General features: G+C 46.7%; 1 protein-coding gene across 3 annotated transcripts in view; it reads left to right on the top strand.

Annotated features, from left to right (window-relative positions):
- Positions 1–18,126, top strand: part of tanc1b (tetratricopeptide repeat, ankyrin repeat and coiled-coil containing 1b) — a 114,958-nt gene that overhangs the window by 4,575 nt on the left and 92,257 nt on the right. For all 3 annotated transcript variants that reach the window (XM_028990696.1, XM_028990694.1, XM_028990695.1), the window contains exon 2: positions 4,495–4,584. In XM_028990696.1, coding sequence (XP_028846529.1) covers positions 4,527–4,584 — 58 coding nt within the window. In that variant the 5' untranslated portion in view covers positions 4,495–4,526. The remainder of the gene's footprint in view (positions 1–4,494; positions 4,585–18,126) is intronic.

The following is an 18,126-nucleotide window of genomic DNA, read 5'->3' as shown; positions in this document are numbered from 1 at the left end:
ATAATTGCGCTGATGTTGATCTCTGTGCGCTTTGTTCTCTTGAGAACCACACGTTGATTTAATTAACTTGAGCGGATCGGCTGTCTGGGGGAGGTCTTGGAGGGGATGCACTTATTACTCGGCCTCCTTTGTGGCTCCGGCAGTTCAAGTTTTGCAAGCGTGTGGTCATCTGCTGGTTTTGTCCAATATTCCATTAGCACTTGCAGCTAGAGATGCTGGTCGGATATCAGTTGACCACTAATGGCCTTTTTGCAGCATCAGCAGGGTTTGGGGGGGAGGTTTTAGCCGCGAGTAATAAAAGCAGAAGACGAGGGCTTCTTTTGGACAGATCACCTGGCCCTGAGCGCCGCAGTCAGGAATGTCTGGCGTCTAGTAATTGTCTGCATGTGCTTCACATCTTGGTTTTCCCCCCAGAAGCTGCTCTCGCTAAAAAAACCCCAACCATCCTACAAGTGGTGTGGCTGGCTTGAAGAAAAAAGGAAATACAAAGGCCCGTTCGGAGTCTAGGAAAATGTGGCCATTTTGTTATCGCCGTTCGGTAGTCATAACACGGAAAACTGCAACGAAAGCGGCTTCTCCGCCGATCCTTCTGTCCACCCGTCCTTAGACTAAATAGGGTTGTTTTTCACTCCTGTTTCCAACAGTAGTACCATGTATTCACAGCGCATCACTGCTTTCCACATTTTGATATGTTACAGCCTTATTCCAAGATGCATTAAATTCATTTTTTTCTACACCCCATATTGACAAGGTGCCAAAGTTTATTTGAGGTTTTTGTAAATGTATTAATCATTTAAAAAAAAGGAGAAATCACATGTGCTCCAAAGCAGCAGAAGGTTTTCTGTAACCTTCCCCAGATTTAATCCATTTTGTGATGCACTGTGTATACTTTCCGTATGCACTGTAGATAAAATATGTCCATTGTTCCATAGATGCCTTACTAAGAAGTCTCCAATAGGAATTCAGTTGGAATGGGCATATTATCAACCATGCAGCACCATCATGAAGGAAGTGTTCCATCATAGAATAGAGGTCGTAACATGCTTTCATCTGTAAAAACCCTTTGGAGCAAAACCATGAAGCAAGAATGACCCATGAAGGAATTTCTCTGCACACTGAGTAACTTGTCACTTGCGAGAAGTAGAGGACAGTGGTTCCAGGTGCATCTTGAGGGACCTGTGTGCCTCCATGGACTTTAGTTATTTTGAAATTGTTCGGAAAGCAGTTTGGTGATGAGCGTGGTTCACCTCCAGAACCTCTGTTTGCTGCGCGACAGTGTCTCACACTCTGTCCTTTTCTGTCCTGTCCGTTGTGGTGTCTTCGTCTAGTTTTGTAGCTAAGTGCACCTGGGAGAAAGAGATCGGGTTGTGAAGGTTGGAAAAAAAAAAAAAAACAGTTCACCAACGCGGGAAGGGCCGTAGATTTTGTAGGTTCGTCCTGTTTGGTTCGTCCTGTCGAAACAGAACGGCACGCATGCGGTCGCGTGTGGGCCGGCCCTGATCCGGGCCTTTGTGTCATGTTGGCGGTGGGCTTCCTGCCCGTGTGAAGTGGGATCGAAATGCCACGGGTTAACAATTGCTGCAAATTGCAGAGGATGTGGCGGCACAGATCGAGTGGAACGCAGGGATTCACTCCCTCTTCCGCTCAGCGGCACTGCGCTGCTGTCATAAATCAAGCCATGCAATGCAATAATAAGTGGTGGTGTTATGAATCTGGAAGGTTTGTTATGAAATTTGACTGCCATTTATGACAGAGAAGATTAAGTTGTATATTATGAAGTTGTACAATATTGAGTGTGGACTTTGTGGAGGACGTGGCCATAATGTTCAATGTTCATTGAACGTAAACTTTTATTTACTATAAAAAAATCCTTTTTTGATCTGGTAATGGTATGCAGGTATACAGGTGGGCTGTGCAGGTTTGGAGGGGGTCACTGCTCATTTCTGCAGTAGAACCTGGCCGGGTGTTTGGTTCAAGCATTTTGTTACAGGGACAGTCCTACTGTTTGTTTCAGATCCTATAGCACACCATATATTAATACCATGATTTTACTGTTGGTCACACGGTCACATTAAAGGTCCCCTATTATGAAGATTTCACTTTGTGAGCTTATTTAACATTAATACGAGCTCCAGCCTGTCTATGGTCCTGCAGTGGCTAGAAATGCCGATAGGTGTAAAGAGTGTTTTGGTTATTCTACTTCTCTGTTCAGAGAGCGGCAGCTCAGACGGTCGGATCTGGAATTTGTCCCCTTATGACGTCATAAGCAAAAGGTTACCTCCCGTCTCTCATGCTTTTTCCGCCCAGAATATTTCCCACCCCTCCCCTAAAACACTATCTCTACCGACCGTCATGGCATGAAAACGTGCAAAGCATTGCAGCTGCTTGGTGATTGGATGTAAAAATGAGCTCAAATTAATTGTCACGCGAGGCCATGAAGAACCAGTGGGTTAAATGTATTTTTCTGGAAAAGCGCCAACATGACTTCCTGTCTCCGCCAAACAGGAAGTGTTGATGACGCCATTTCTGCGAATGCCCGCATACTTCTACAGGCCGCTCTCCTCCTCGTCCCGCCTCTCTCCTCCTCATTAGCATGTAAAGCTACAGACACCGAAACGTCCTGGGAAATCTCATTGTGGGACTGGTTCAAAGTGCCTGTAATTCTGCACCACGGCTGAATTTCGAAAAGAGACTTCAGATACAGTATTAGGGGACAAACGAGATGGATATAATAGCAAAAAATATATAAATTTATAATAAGGAGACCTTTAATAACTTTTTTTAAATCTTCCATTCCTCCAGTGGTATGCTAGTATGTTAAAACTAATTAATAATTGATCATTTATACCACCGCCTGACTCATATCTCCCTGCTCTTGGGATAAGTGATTGCAAATGACTGTTACATTTACATTTAAGGCATTTGGCAGACGGCCTTATCCAGAGCGACTTACAACGTGCTTCCATGTTACCATCGATGAAGTGATCAGTTCTGTTTCACTAGGACCCTCAACTATGAATACAATCTTTTTATTCACTCTGTTGTAGTTTCTATACATAAGTCAGACAATAACACTGTTGAAACTCCAAGGAAATAAAAAAAAAGATTTTTGAAAGCATGAATATTTGTACCAACGTGAATATTCGTATCAATAATTATTTTTATTTCTGTTACTTAGATTACTGTTCCTGGTTTTTGGGGCTTTTTGAAGTGTGTGTGTGTGTGTGTGCTCAGCTGTACGCCCAAGATTAAATGATTACCGAATCGCTTTTAATCCTTTTTTGCAAATTCCCCGACCTGCTTTTGTGCAAACACATGCTCATAACTTCTATATAAGCGCCGATATTGAGAATGGCGACGCCGTATCTTCAGAAGGTGCAGGTGCTGCTCTGTACCCTGCAGAGCTATTTAGAGCGGAGTGTCACCCCCCCCCCACGGCTCGGATCCGGGAGTTCACACCGTCTCCAGACTTTGTGTGGCGGCGTGGGCGTCGGTTTGGGGAGGGAGCAGGCCAGCTATGTCTGTGTTAGTGCCACGGTGGGGCTGGGAAATGCTGAAAATCTGCCGGCCACTTTATTAAAAACACCTACCCTGTAGGTCCAGAGTATACGCCCGCTTTTGCCAGATATAGTCATGCCGGGCATCTTCTAGGCCTTCGCCAGCGGTCGCTTTCCGACCGCGGGACGGCTGCTGGCTGGGTATTTTTGGGTGGCGGACCTACCCAGAAGTTACGCGGATGTGTGTTAAAAATCCCGATCCCCTACTACCGACACAACGCCCCACTGCCACACCGGTGTCACGGCTGTTTTCAGACTGGTCCCACTTTTATTTTAAGCACCCAGAAGCTGACCTTTGGTCGAGCAGTGGGCCAGTGGGGAATTTATAATTCATTTCTGTTGTAAATTAGCGAACACGGGCATAGAAATTGCGCTTTGTACTCTGTACTTAGTATTGAAGGTATATTAGACATGTATAAAAGGTGTATTAATGAAATACAGGTCGTCATTTTAGGCTTTCATGAATAAAATGAGGAGCATTAAGCAGCAACAACATCTGTTTACAGTGCTCAACTTTTGATATAGCTGATCATAAACGATAATGACTTTTAGAAGTCATAGCTTTAGTTTATTTAGTTTATTATTCCTTGCTTTGCCTTCTATATGCAAACCTTCATAGAATAAATGTCCCGCTAAAAACACCACTCCAACAATGACTTGATTTATGATATAAAGGAAGGGGGGCAGATAAAAATATCCAAAAGCATTATTGTTATCGTGATCTATTAGATAAGTGAATCTGCTGGGAATCTGGCTGAACATTTTCCCTTCGAAACAAGGCAGCGGTTCCCCTGGGCTCTTGCTAAATATGACGGAATTCTTTCCAGAGTTGGGGAAGTACCCAGGGAGGCTCTTCAGCGCCCTCGTCCTTGTGACTCGTCGGTTTCTGCTGCAGCTTCCCTTCTCGGGTCAGTAAAACATGGTTTTGCATCCGCAGGGTGACTGCGAGGCGCCTCCAGGAATCACACCATGTTCAAGTCGGTTCTGAAGAAGAACCGAGATGGCAAGGGGAGCAGGAAGGAAGCAGGTATGTTTTTTTTTTTCTTATAATATTTTATTATTGTGGCTAAGAGCACTTTTTTGGGTGTGTTTCGCTTTTGCTTGTTTCAGAAGGAGAACTGCACTTTTGTGTGATTATTTTTCCGTGATTTTTGAAAATGCCACGCCATGTCTGTTTGGAAATCAAAACCCATCTGTCCGTCTCAGTCTCGCTGTAATAAAAACCGAAGCAGATTAGGAGAACAGGCCATCGTCTGCGGGACTCCTTGCCTTTTGCCAACAATGACAAATGGCACAAATTCCACTAACCAGAATCATAAGTGTTCTCGGCCATTATCGACATAAAAAAACAAAAAAAACAAATCAAATCTCTCTGAACATATTAGTTTGTTAATCCCAGACAGATGCTTGGCTCCCTCGCAGGCCTATGATTACCTAATAGGGGAAGTTGCATAATTACATTACCTGTTCGCAGTGTAAGTGGAAAGAAAGACATTAGGGTACCGTATTACAGTCCTGGGGGCATGTGCTCACTTGCTCACCGCCGTACGTAACTGGGAAGCAGGTGCCAGGGCGCCCGGGCCGGGAGGGGTTGGCATCGGCCGCCCGCCTCTCCCCCGTCGGCTCCGTTTCAGCTCAGGCGAGGACACGCCTCTGATTAAAGATCACACTTGTATTATTAAAGGTCCTGGCCCACATATATGCGCTGCATCACACCGCGCCTCGCATGTCGGTCTGGGTTCGGAGGGGACGTCTGGAAGAACTCTGTAATAGACTTTCTCAGTAATAAACTGTTTTTTTAACGTTTCGCCAGTGACTGGTCTCCTTTTCAGATGCTACAGGGGCAGTGGTGGCCTAGTGGTTAAGGAAGCGGCCCCGTAATCAGAAGGTTGCCGGTTCGAATCCCGATCCGCCAAGGTGCCACTGAGGTGCCACTGAGCAAAGCACCGTCCCCACACACTGCTCCCCGGGCGCCTGTCATGGCTGCCCACTGCTCACTCAGGGTGATGGGTTAAATGCAGAGGACAAATTTCACTGTGTGCACTATGTGCTGTGCTGCTGTGTATCACGTGTGACAATCACTTTACTTTAATACACCTGAAGGAGCTGAAAAAGGAAGGTGAAAGAGGATGGCGAGGAGAAGTGACAAGTCTGAAAGCTCGCATGCTGACGATTGTCACATTTGAAGGACATACCACTCGGGAACAAACAAGAGGCCCCTTGAGAAAATGGCCTTTCTGTTTCGACGGCTGCCATTTCCATGTCCATTATTAGTCGAATTTCATCACCTACTCCAATGTGATGAGCTGCTGATTAGATGATCTGACTGAGCAAGTCTCACCCAAGGTTTGAAAACCAGTGCTGAAGACCCTTCAATTTTCTTCCTGTATATCGTCTGCTGGACCCTTCCGGTTAAGTTAATGTGTTAACAGAATGTTATTTAATAGAGTGTAGGGTCAATTTCAGCCGTACTCAAAAACAAGTCCTCCAAATGAGTGAAAAATAAAACGTTGCTGAGTTGTTTTGAACGAGAAGGTCCTATTAGCAGCTGTTATGCTGGACAGCTGGATTCTGCCCTTTAGACCTCTCCCTCACTGAACCTGGGTCATTTTAAGGGGTCAGGAGGAATACGGGGTGGTTAAGAGCGCGCTGATGGCAGAATGTTGAAATTAAGTGAATGTTTGTAGTCATTTTGGCACAGCGCGATAGCTATTATCCACCGAGTTGTGCCATAATAAAATTGGAGAAGGTGAGTGAAGGCACCGTCCCAGCCATGATGTTAAGGGTGATTGACTATGTTGGGACGTTCCAGAATGCACGTCGGGTATGCATCATGCGCTGCGGTCGGTGATGAGTCCAGAACATGTTTGTCGGTGTAAATGAGCCGTTGTGACGTGAAGAGTCCCTTTGAGAATAAATGCCGCTATCGCCTTTAATAAAAGATTCCTAAAAGTGTGTGTCGAGCAGCCCCTCACTGGTTCTGGTGTGTAGAAGTCCGCGGCTGCTGAAAGTGACAGACACGGGGCGTGCTTAATCAAACCGTCGCCAGTCCCACCGCGGGTGAGCTGTGGACGAAGTGTGTGGGAACATGTCCCGCGCGTCTGAGTCACTCCGGCTACACCCTGACGGGACGGATGATTCCCGGTCCAGGCACGTTCATGTGTCTGTGCCGCCCATGGAAGAGAGTAATGGGGGCCCACCCTGCCTTACGGCCCAGTTGGAGCCCATCCGTCATGGACCTCCTTCCAATTAGACACCCCGGCGTGCCATCTAGTCTGTGGATCTGGATCCATGGGTGGTCACTGTCGTGGTCCCCTGTCCTCATCATTTCATTCATGTTTCCTGGCTATAGAAACTGGAATTTGTGTTATTTCATCCATCTGTGTCAGGTTTTGTGGGTTAATGGGGGTATCGCTGATTTGAAAGTGATTTTAGCATCCGCCTGAGTGGGTTCAGCTTAGTAGCCTGCTAGTGTTTTGGCCTGAATGGAGTTTGAATGGAGTCCTCAGACTTCCCCTTAAGATCCAGTATTCACATGGGAGGGCAACTATTGTGCTACAAACTATTTTATTACAATTTAACAATTATTCTACATCATTATTGAAAAATTGTTATGCAATGATATACTATGCCAAGCCATGCCATGCCATACTAAGATAACGGAACCGCTAGATGACTTGCAAAGTCACAGGTTCAAATACGGTTACATACGGGTTTCTTCTTGCTTCTGCAACATTCAAACTGTTCATCACCAGTGAAAGAAGAAATGCGTAGAAAGCGCTGTATACATGAGTATTATTCACGGTGCCCATGGTACACGTCTTTACGGGACCAGTGATCACTTGTCGAGGTGGAAAATCGGGTTAGTAACACATTGTCCCTTATGGGGAAACCCATGTTAATCAGACTGGGTATGCTCCCGCATATTAAATGCAGTCTTTGCCCGCATGACGACATATTTTGCATGAAAAATTCAGAGCACCTTCTGTTGGGTTTCATTCTGATCCCTAATGGGGGACTGGGGCCGAAAGGATGTCAAAACTCATCATGTGGTACCGTTAGCATAAGGCACGAAAAGCGCCCACATCCTCTTGTCATGGCGAAAAATCTCATTTAAAGAGTAAAACAAGTCAACAGTGTTTTGTATTAAATTGGTACCCATTTGGTGCTGGAGGCTCAGAAATCCTGGATTCATCGCAGCAGTTATTGGAAATTTATCCCAGACCGGTCAGGCTCCACTATTTAAACTGCCAGTCGCGTCCAACTTGTTTTTTTTACCTTTTTTTAAATTTCTTTATTGATAATGGCACCGCGAAATGAGCGATTACCCAGAAACTCAGGCTGGATTTGTTCTCTCGTTAAACCGGATCGGACGCACGATCTGAGAGGGTTGTGTTATGGTCCCTCTGCGACCTCCCAATCAGAAGGCATGCTACTGAAGAGCGGTCGAATGAGAACGTGCTGGCCTGGAATGGAAATTGGCGGGGGCGGGGGCTCCGATCACGGGATAATTGCGCGATAGCATGGCATGTGTTCCTCGTAAGGCCGGCCCGTGGCCTAGAGGGAGCTGTAGAGGCATCGCGGAAACTTGGCCCCGGTGCCTGGCACCGCAGTCATTAGCCTGCCCTGTGGGACCCGCGGATCTGCCAGAGCCCGCGAACACAGCAAACGCGCATTCAGCCCTTCTCCGTGTTTATTTATTTCGTCCCACTCGTCCTCCCTCCCACATCCTCCACCTCCATTACCACCTCTGAAGGCCACTGAATCTGTTTTGAGGAACAGGCCCTTTTTTAATCATCTTTTTTTTTTTGCTGCTGTAATGTGGAGTTCTTATAGAAGGGAAAGATTGCGGAAGTTGGGTAGTGGTTAGCGGCAGCCACTGGGCTTTGATCTAAAATGAAGTTCAGGTTTCCAGATGTTCTCTGTGATGTTTCTGGAGCCGGGACACGAGACACAGAGAGTTCAGATTTGGTAAATCAGCTCGTTTCTCATTAATTGACATTAATGAGACATTAATGACATTGCATGGCACAGGTGGAAGTTTTAAGGAAAAAGACACAGATTGAGTCATAATGGTGCTGGGCACCATGGGCATCATGGTGTCACGGATTCTCTAGTCTGGGTCTACAGCTCAATGGCGAGCTTCCAATTAAGTGTCAGCAAGAAGAAATGGCAGCATGCAAGATAGTAAAAGTTAAGATGCTCCTACATGTTGAAATATGTTTAATGGTCTGGATCCTCCATGTTTGAAATTTTGCGCTCTTAAGTGCCCTCTAGGGAATGTATTGCTTAACATTGATGGCAGCATAAATGATGTATGGAGGGTGGTAGTAGCCTAGTGGGTAACACACTCGCCTAGGAACCAGAAGACCCAGGTTCAAATCCCACTTACTGCCATTGTGTCCCTGAGCAAGACACTTAACCCTGAGTGTCTCCATGGGGGGACTGTCCCTGTAACTACTGATTGTAAGTCGCTCTTTAAGTGAAGTGATTGTCACATGTGATACACAGCAGCACAGCACACAGTGCACACAGTGAAATTTGTCCTCTGTATTTAACCCATCACCCTTGGTGAGCAGTGGGCAGCCATGACCGGCGCCCGGGGAGCAGTGTGTGGGGACAGTGCTTTGCTCAGTGGCACCTCAGTGGCACCTTGGCGGATCGGGATTCGAACCGGCAACCTTCTGATTACTGGGCCGCTTCCTTAACCGCTAGGCCACCACTGCCTCTGGATAAGAACGTCTGATAAATGCTGTAAATGTAAATGTAATGAAGCATGTTTTTGTGTGTGTTTATATGTTAAATTGAGCATGAATAAGCCTTTATGTGAAAATTTGAAATTTGTATCCTACTAGCATCCACTCTATGTCATACATAGATATGTAATAATTCTGAATATAAATGAAAAAAATAATAGTAATAAAAGCAAAAAGGGCAATAATGATAAAAATGCACAAAAAAAGAAGAATCACATTGCGGGTGGACATTTGGAGTTACTCCACTACATGACAAATGGACACCAAAGTATATTCCATAATTCGGTGTCTTGATGTTGGTGCTGTTTTTTGTTGTCTGAACATAAAATGCCAAAGCATTTTATTTCCATAATTTTCATACTCAACCATTCATCAGATGGGTGCATCGTCCTCCTGGTAGACCTCACTCCCATCAGGGAAGAAGGTTTCATCTTAAAGCAGGCGCATTCAGAAAGTGAGAACCGCGGGGGGAGAAAAAAAAAAAACGACGACGGAAACAGGTTCAGTCGTTTCTCGAGCCGAAGCTTCACTGCAGACTATCGCTTGTGATCATGCCGTAGACATTTCACTACCCCGACTGTCTGCCAAGTCGCTTTTTTCCTGCAGGCGTCTTCAGTGAACCTGTCGACATCCCGCATGGCATGCCGCGAAGCCTCCGCTTTCAGCCCCTCTGTACGCGACGTAAACTCCGGCGTGAGCTCTGGGCTCCGGTGCAGATGGCGGTGACCTATATTTACTAAACCCCCCTCTCTCGCTCTCTCTCTCATTCTGGCAGAGAGAAGGAAATGTGGAGCCCCAAATCAGAGCTCAGTGGAGGATTACAGGCGATCGAGAGTCCAGAGTTCCTGGGCCGCCAGTCCCACATTTGTTGCTTGGTCTGTGGCGACTGCATCTGGAGCTCGGATGGCTCTGACTTAACTCCTAGCTCCCGTCGTCCGAGAGGCTTCACGAGTGTATTTTTATAAATAGCATGTGGGCACTAGGGTTGGGCGATCATATCTTCATCAGAAGCAGAAAAACGGGTGATATGCTGCTTGAAAATATTATAATTATTGTTACAGCATTAACAATGGGTATAAATAGGTTTCCCAAAGCCTCGTTTATTCAAAGGAATTTCCTAAAAACCATGTATGCTATGTTCTGATAACACATAATAAATGCGTTCGAGTGGGTTTTCTGGACTCCGTTATCGGGGTCATCCCCACCGTCTCAGCTGCTCGACTTCCTCTCCGTCCGGCAGCTCGGCTCGCCTCCGAACTTGGCCGCAGGCCGAGGCCACCCAGCTCCCGGCCCGTCGCGTTTCCAGTCCGCTCGATATATACGATAAACACGTCCAAGCACACTCACTTGAGCGCCGTCACGTCGAGTGCGATGCACGTCGTTCCCGTCCGCCGCATTCCTCGGTGAAGCTTTCTAACAGCGGCTCAGACGATGCCGACTCACCAGGTAGGACGGGCAGAGCCGTTCTTCCTGAAACCATAATAATTCCTCCCATACTCCACAATTAAAACAGGCTATTTGTCATTCCATTCGAGTGACGTCTCCGTAAATACGAACCCTGGTTCTGCAGACAGTGTCTGGCTGCCGCCGCCTGGCGAGGGTTTGTTTTATGAGCCTTTATTTCAATTTATTTTCTGATCGTCAGCTCTTTCTTAATCAAATCCAAACGTTCATGTCGATGATTTTGCCGGTCGAGCAAACATGGCCGTTATTGAGCATTGTCGGAGGGGAAGGATAGCGTACTCGCAGTGGGCGTGGCCCCGCTAATTAAAAGCCAGAGTTGCACCCTGCGAAGCATCGCGCGTCTGGTGCCCTTTACTTGAAAGGGCCCTTCCAGCAGCGGGTGCTTCCGCTCGCGTGAAGCCCACTTGATGATCAGCTTCAGGAGACTTCACACCGGCCCTGTGTGGTCAGGTGGCGGTAGTGTCTGCGTTTGGTGGGTGTGGCGCGGTGTTCAGTCTGCTGCGCGTGGTGTTTGCAGAGGGCGCATTTATCTGCTTGTAATCTGCGGTGGTAGGACGTGACCCCATGACTTCACCGCATCATGGACTGCATCAGGAGAAGCGAGGAACATGAGAAGCACTCAAAACCAAAGATGTATGGAACCTGAGAGAACACAATATTCCACAATAGCGCAACCTATACAAGTAGCCCGGGGATACGTCATGAGGATCAAATGTTCCCTGTTGCTCTCCTGTAGTCACTCAATCCCTTCTTCAACACAACAAGCTGCTGATTACATGATCTGATCCACCAAATCTCACCAACCAAGAACGGGTTCACTTTACACTTCCACTTCACAATAACAATGTAAATATTGTAACCTACAATGGAATCTGGAAATGGATTCTCATCAGAAATTAATCGAATGCTGGTTTCATCTAATGCAAGGTAATTGGATTATTATTAAATTAGAATTTGCAACTATTTTTTAACATTTACAGCATTACAGCGTTACATATATCCAGAGCCCCTTACAGTCAGTAGTGACAGGGACAGTCCCCCTGCAGACAAGTGTTTTGCTCTTGGACACAATGGTAGTAAGTGGGGTTTGAACCTGGGTCTTCTGGTTCATAGGCGAGTGTTTTACCCTCCAGGCTACTACCAGCCTGCAACAGAGGACTTCTTCAGGTTAGTTGAGTATCTGGTGCATTGGCATATGTCATCAATGACTGATATTTATTATGGTTGCCCTTGACGTGGAGGAATGAGGGGATAAGACAAAGAAAGATACGGTACTTATGTCCATATGGCCATCGTATTATGGAATAAGATTTTTTTTTTTTATTTAATATGCTATTTTTCTAATTCCTGACCAGGTTTCCAGATCTCCGTGTTCCGTTAACATGACGTGCTGAGCGCACCGGGTGCTCTGCCACAGCGACCGGCATGTGGACCATGCTGGTGTGGGTTACACCGAGTAGGTTCAGCAGAAGGAGACGGAGGGACCCCGTTGTGGGCAGCGAGGGCGTCTTGTTGTTTCAGCTGGGACGAGGGGCTGGTACCGTCTGTCTCAGCTCCGCCTCCGCACCGCTCTGCCGGCGAGGTGATTTGTTAGCCGAGGACCAGACAACAGAGGGAACTGGAATTCGTTTGTTCCCCCTGTTTGATGTGTGCGGCTTGTTTTTCATCTGAGGCAGTGACTGTAGTCGACAAGTCTGCAAGTCCTCTATATACAGATTTCGAAATATTAATGACCTTTTTACATTTAATGCTTGGGGTGAAGTGTCCCTGTAATGGAACTGTCTGCGTTTGTCCTCCGTCTGCGTTCCCCCTGAAGATGGAGGTTGCGGTGAAGGTTTCCACAACTTTTTTTACGTTAAAGCTCCCCTGTCTGTCCTTACCCTCCATGTACGTGCTTGTTGCAGTGTTACAGTATTTGTTTGTGCAAAAACAATGCAATTAAATTAAAATTGTATTTTTCCGGCGCTTGAACCGGATGGTGCGAGGCAGGCCAGGTCCCTTGGCGTGGTCTGGGGAGGGTGGTGACACTCTCCGAAGGCAGGTCAGCCCACGCGTTCACAGCTGTGGCCCACATGCCCGGTCAGACTCCACACTGGCCTCTTTCTTGTCCCGGTGGCAGGTGCCAGACCTCAGACCTCAGACTCGACCTTCTGTGAGCTGACAGCTGAAGAAGCGGCATGGATCTCCTACATTCATTTCAACTTGTAATCTCACGGATTCCGCTTTTTCCAGCTCGTAAAACAGAGTGGCCCCCTTCACTTTATTTTTTTTCCCACTACAAGCCAATGGTCCTTCATGACTTTACAGAAAATTTCAAATATCACCTCTGCTAGGAACATCAATGTTCACTTGGGATGAGATGGCTTGGGACTGTAATATAGCAACAGTGACTTTTGCTTTTAGGGATGTTCCTATAGGGTATAGTTTTGTGGACTCTGGGTTATCTGATATGGCATACATTGTCCTAGTCATGACAGCAATGACAATAAGGCGCTTGCCACACGTGGGGGGAAAAAGGGTTAAAAACCTGTGAAGGAAAAACATAATGTTTGTGGCAGACTGACCGGGTAGAGATAGAAAATATGTAGTCCTTCTGGGGGTCCGAGCGGGGCACGCGTAAATAGATCAGCAGATGTTTCGTGTGGAGACTATTTCAGGATGTCTCCGCTGCAGAGGTGATCTTAGACGTTCCCCAGGACAGGGTGCCGTCGTCAGGCCCTCATGCACATTCCTCATAAGTCACCATTAACCTTAACCACTCACCCCGTTGTCTTCCCTTGTGCTTTGGGTCTCGTAACCTGAGGGGCTTTGATGATTTACGTCGTGTGTGTGTTCATGGAAAATTACTCACCCCTGGCATATTTATGATCCCATGATGGAACTAATGGTAAGCTGATGTAACCCTACGTCCAACGTAAACCATTACCAGTAAAGTGTTGTTTTGTTAGTATTGACTCATTCTTTCAGTTTTGCAGTGCCAATTACCGTACTGTTAACTATGTTTTAATTACAAATATATCCTACTGTTGCATTTGTACATTATAATTTTTTGAGGCGCTTTTAACAGCTCAGCCTCAGCACTACCAGTAGGGAACACAAACACAGTGTCAGCGACTCCCTTATAGTTCATAAGGGCCCAGGAAGGAGTCCGGTCTCCCTGTGTTGTGAAAATAAGGTACTTTACTACCTGTCCATACCCACATGAGTCAGGCGCTGAGTACAGGAAAACATTGCTCACCGGTTACCGTGTCATCTGGGTGGGTGTGGCGAACACCACAACAGACAGCCGTGCTTTCAAGAGGAACGCGTGATAAGAAATGGTGGAGTGCAATAAGAAATCTTTGGAACCAAAAAGATGGACAAATCTTAACATGAAAAAGGTTGACTATGACTATGTAAAGCATCGGACGACCCAGGAGGTAATGGATAGTCGGGTGTGGCTGCGAGAAAACCGCTCCAACGCCTCCCCCCTTCCCATAAGCAGTGCACTAAAAACCTCAGGTGTGTCTGTCTGAAGCCCATGCAGCCTCCTCTTTCCTCCAGGTAGCGGGTGAAAAGAAGGAAAACCAGGGCGTTGTTGCTATGCCGGTATGACTATGACAAAACAAACTCTACCCAGCCTCCCCCATCGCGAGCAGATCACATGATCCACCGGAGCCTTTGAAGCTAACATAATTTTGGCTAATCTGTCTCAGCACGGCAAGATTTGTCCTGGAATACAGTGTAAATGGGGTCATGCTTAGCATAAAAACATTACGGCTTCGCAATCTAATATTGCTGATGTAGTATCGAGGCATATTAGGAAGCTCTGGGGCTTATGAATTTCGTATTGTGCCCGCCTTATTCAATTCCGCTCTCGTTCCTGGAATTCTAGGGCCTAGGAGGTTATTGCTGATCCAGAAGGATATTAACTCTGACCACTGCGTGCAGAGAACACCGATCTCAAATGTCCTTTCGATGCAATTTTGTCAGCATTACGTTTCGTCCCAGTGACTTGGACCGCGGCTGTCTTTATTCTCCCAGCCCTACCGGGGGTGATCGTTGGCACAGGGTCAATTTCGTTGCGTCCCGCCGGCCAAGCGGTGGCAGCGGAGATGGGTCGGTGGAGAGGATCCAGATTCCCACCAGCCAACTGGCTGCCAGGGACCCCTGTTGGTGGCACTTTTCATTTCCCCTTCCCCCTTTGCCCGGCACTTTTTCACGGGTGTCCGTGACCTTGGAAGCGCTCGTCAAGCGTGGAGGGGGGGAGTTGGGCCGGGACACAAATAACAGCAGAAACTGGCGGCGGACCCGGGGTGATGTCATATCCCTCCCCAGTCGAGAGGGTCTGCAGCAACCGTGGCACATCAGTTTGCCCCGCTGGGTATTTTCGAAGGCCGATGTGGTCGGGGGAAGCGCGGGAATTTATTTTTCATCCGCGATAACGACATCGCTGCATCCGTGGGCAGACGCATTCCATTCATCTGATCGAGTCTCTCTCTCTCTCTCCCTCTCTGTCCCGCTATCTCTCTGTGTGTTTAGCCTGCCCGGTTGCCCTCAGTAGACCCTCTCCAACTCAGTTCCCACGGGAGCCGCGTTCATGAGTCACCGCCGGTCTCCATTTAAACTCGCCGATATCTAACATGCAGGATTAACGTTTTTTGATGTATTGCAATTCGCCATAGCCGCGAGTGGCTCCACCATTCTGGAGCTGTTACTTGGCACGGAGAGATGCTTCTGAAGACATTAATTGCACATGAAGCTGACGTCACACAGGGAGGCTAGATGTAATCAAGACCGTTTCCATGGCGATCGGCCTGTGGTGGGAATCGGACCAAGATGAGTGTGTGTACATATATGTGTCCCCCACACACACACACCATGTCCCTTGCCTGTGCGGTGGTCCTCAGGCCCTGCTTTACTCCTTTGATTTTGCTGAAAGGGAAGGGCAGCAGCTCTTTGTGATTGAGATTGAGCCGGTGAATGAATGCACCGCCTCGAACCCAAAGCTGACTGAACTAATGACCCCTAGTCCTCTTTGTCCGTGTACTCAAAGAGGCACAGAGCATAATGCCCTCCACCCCGAAGAGATGGCTTCTCTGCCAGATCCACCTTCTTTCTTGTTGCTCAAAATAGCCCCTTGCCATGCAGCTTCCCCGAGGGGAGGTCTAGGAGCCTCTGTCAGAACTTAAAGGCCTCAGGGACCTGGAAAGGAGTCCATTCTAGATGTGAGATTGAAGCTGAGATGCAGGGGCCCTCCATTTTACATCTAAATTCATAAATGTTGAGTTCACCTTTTCAACACTCTCGACGCGCGCTAGGCATCTATACCTTCACAAACAAGCTAGAAGTAGCAACAAGGATTTGACGTCCTTGTTGTAGGAACTAAAAACTCTGCAATGTATAAACAATTTGTACATTATTGGTGTAACTTTTGCAAGGACACAGTCAAAAGTCAGCAAAACTTGATTTTTGAAGTTCCACAAGTTCTACACAAGACGTTGACTTCCACTGTGGCAACAAACCTTGAAGTCCAACCAGTCCCTGTTTACTTATGGGATTAGTCTGGGTGGCCAAGTCCAGGCTTTGTAACCAAGTCACATCCATTTAACTGCCGTCAATGGGAGCGGGCTGTGACTTCCTATTGTCCCGGTGGCTGGTGTCATTCTCATGACCTCACCTGGCCCCTATGAGACTCCCTGCTTAATGGTGCGTGTTAATGGCAATCGAAATCTGTTGTTAACCTCTCACCCTTTGTGGCTGACCAGGCAGGTTTCTTGATGGAAACTAATTCCTCCAGGCAACTCTTACTTTGGGGAAGGGTGCTGGAACAAGCAGGACAGTGCCACTTGGAGGTTAAAAGCCACTACTGGTCAAGGGAAAAAAATCTTGCCTCAAATCTGCCCGTTCTTCCCATCCACTCTCTTTAACTGCACTTCTGCTTTTCGGCATTTTCACCTAAGTGCCACTGATCAAGAAGACCCTTTTTGTAATTATCCATATCCAGTGCAAGAGTTAGCCCCTTCTTTAGCTTCTTTTGCATCACCTCTAGTCTTGAAAAGCAGACAAAGCACGTTGGAAGAAATCATGGGTCTCTCAGAGTCTATAGATTAGCCCTGTTGATTGAAGCATATGCTGTATGGATGGCCCAGGGAAGAGCATTCTCTACCCAGACAGGCCTGACCTGAGAAGACTTAGAGAACCACTTGGAAATCTATGCCCCCGGGTGTTCATGGCACAACCAAAGCAATTATTATTACCTATAAAACTGAAATAACGGCACTGCCTGTAACCTTGGGCTTCTTTCCTGACTTTTAATAGTTCTGTCTCAGGAAGTGTTACCCAGCGGCAGGCAGCGGGAACATGCCATTTCCATTAGGTATCACTTTCGTGTCGGCTTGTTAATGTTGGTAGCAAGCTTGCATTAGCATGATCATGGCAGCATTGTTCACCCCCCGAAGGTGAGGAAGTCGTCATACAGTGGAGGTTTGAGAAGAATATTCCCACTCTGTATACTATGAACACTGACACAGGCCAGCGTTCTGGGCTCTATTGCCTCTTAACACAAGCGCGTTAACGTGGTCTCCAGAGCCCGAGCAGGATTTGAGAGCTCGTCAAGGAGTTAATGCTGGCTTTTAGATGTGCAAGCGCTGCACTTTCTTTAATTGTTTCACTTAATCCTCTTGCTCAGGGCAGGCAAGGCCGAAGGTGCTGGTTTTAGCATGCATGTCGAGGTACTGCGTACATGATGTGATCTGTATTTACAAGGGACATTGTGTTCGTTTCTTTATGTATTTCAGTGCCATTTATGTGTCATGTGTACTTTGTTAATCCTCTTGCGTCCATCACTTTGCTTAATTATGAAAATTGAGCCGATCTGAAGGTTGTGCACTTAAATCTTTACAGTAATGGCTGTACAACGTCACCTAAAGTGACATAATGGTGTGTTTTGGCAATTTTATGATGGCATGTAATTAAAGTGAACATTATGCTGTGAAATCAATCAATGAGAACAATAGAAAATGACAGGTGCTCCAATCTATAGAAGATTAGTTTAATAATATATATTTACGTAGCGCGTATTGATTAATTGTGCTGATCAGTGTACTGATGCATTACTGGGATAAACTATAGTAACTATCTTTCAAAAAGATGGCTATATCATACATTCAGATCACAAGCTGTTGGTGTCGGGTGTCTGGACTGATGATGTCCATAGGTCAATATTAGCCGGCATTCTCTCTTGTTCCTTTAATGGGGGCTGGGCAATATTTCAAATTTATTTCACAGCATAAAAGTCTCTGAACCATTTTTTTGAGCTATATATTTCCCTGCTCTTAGTGCCATCATCCTTCACCGGGAGAATAAAC

The sequence above is a fragment of the Denticeps clupeoides genome, chromosome 9 (assembly GCF_900700375.1).
Source record: "Denticeps clupeoides chromosome 9, fDenClu1.1, whole genome shotgun sequence".
NCBI lineage: Eukaryota > Metazoa > Chordata > Actinopteri > Clupeiformes > Denticipitidae > Denticeps > Denticeps clupeoides.
Note: the sequence above shows the minus strand (reverse complement) of the source record. Positions and strands in the feature narration are given on the sequence as shown.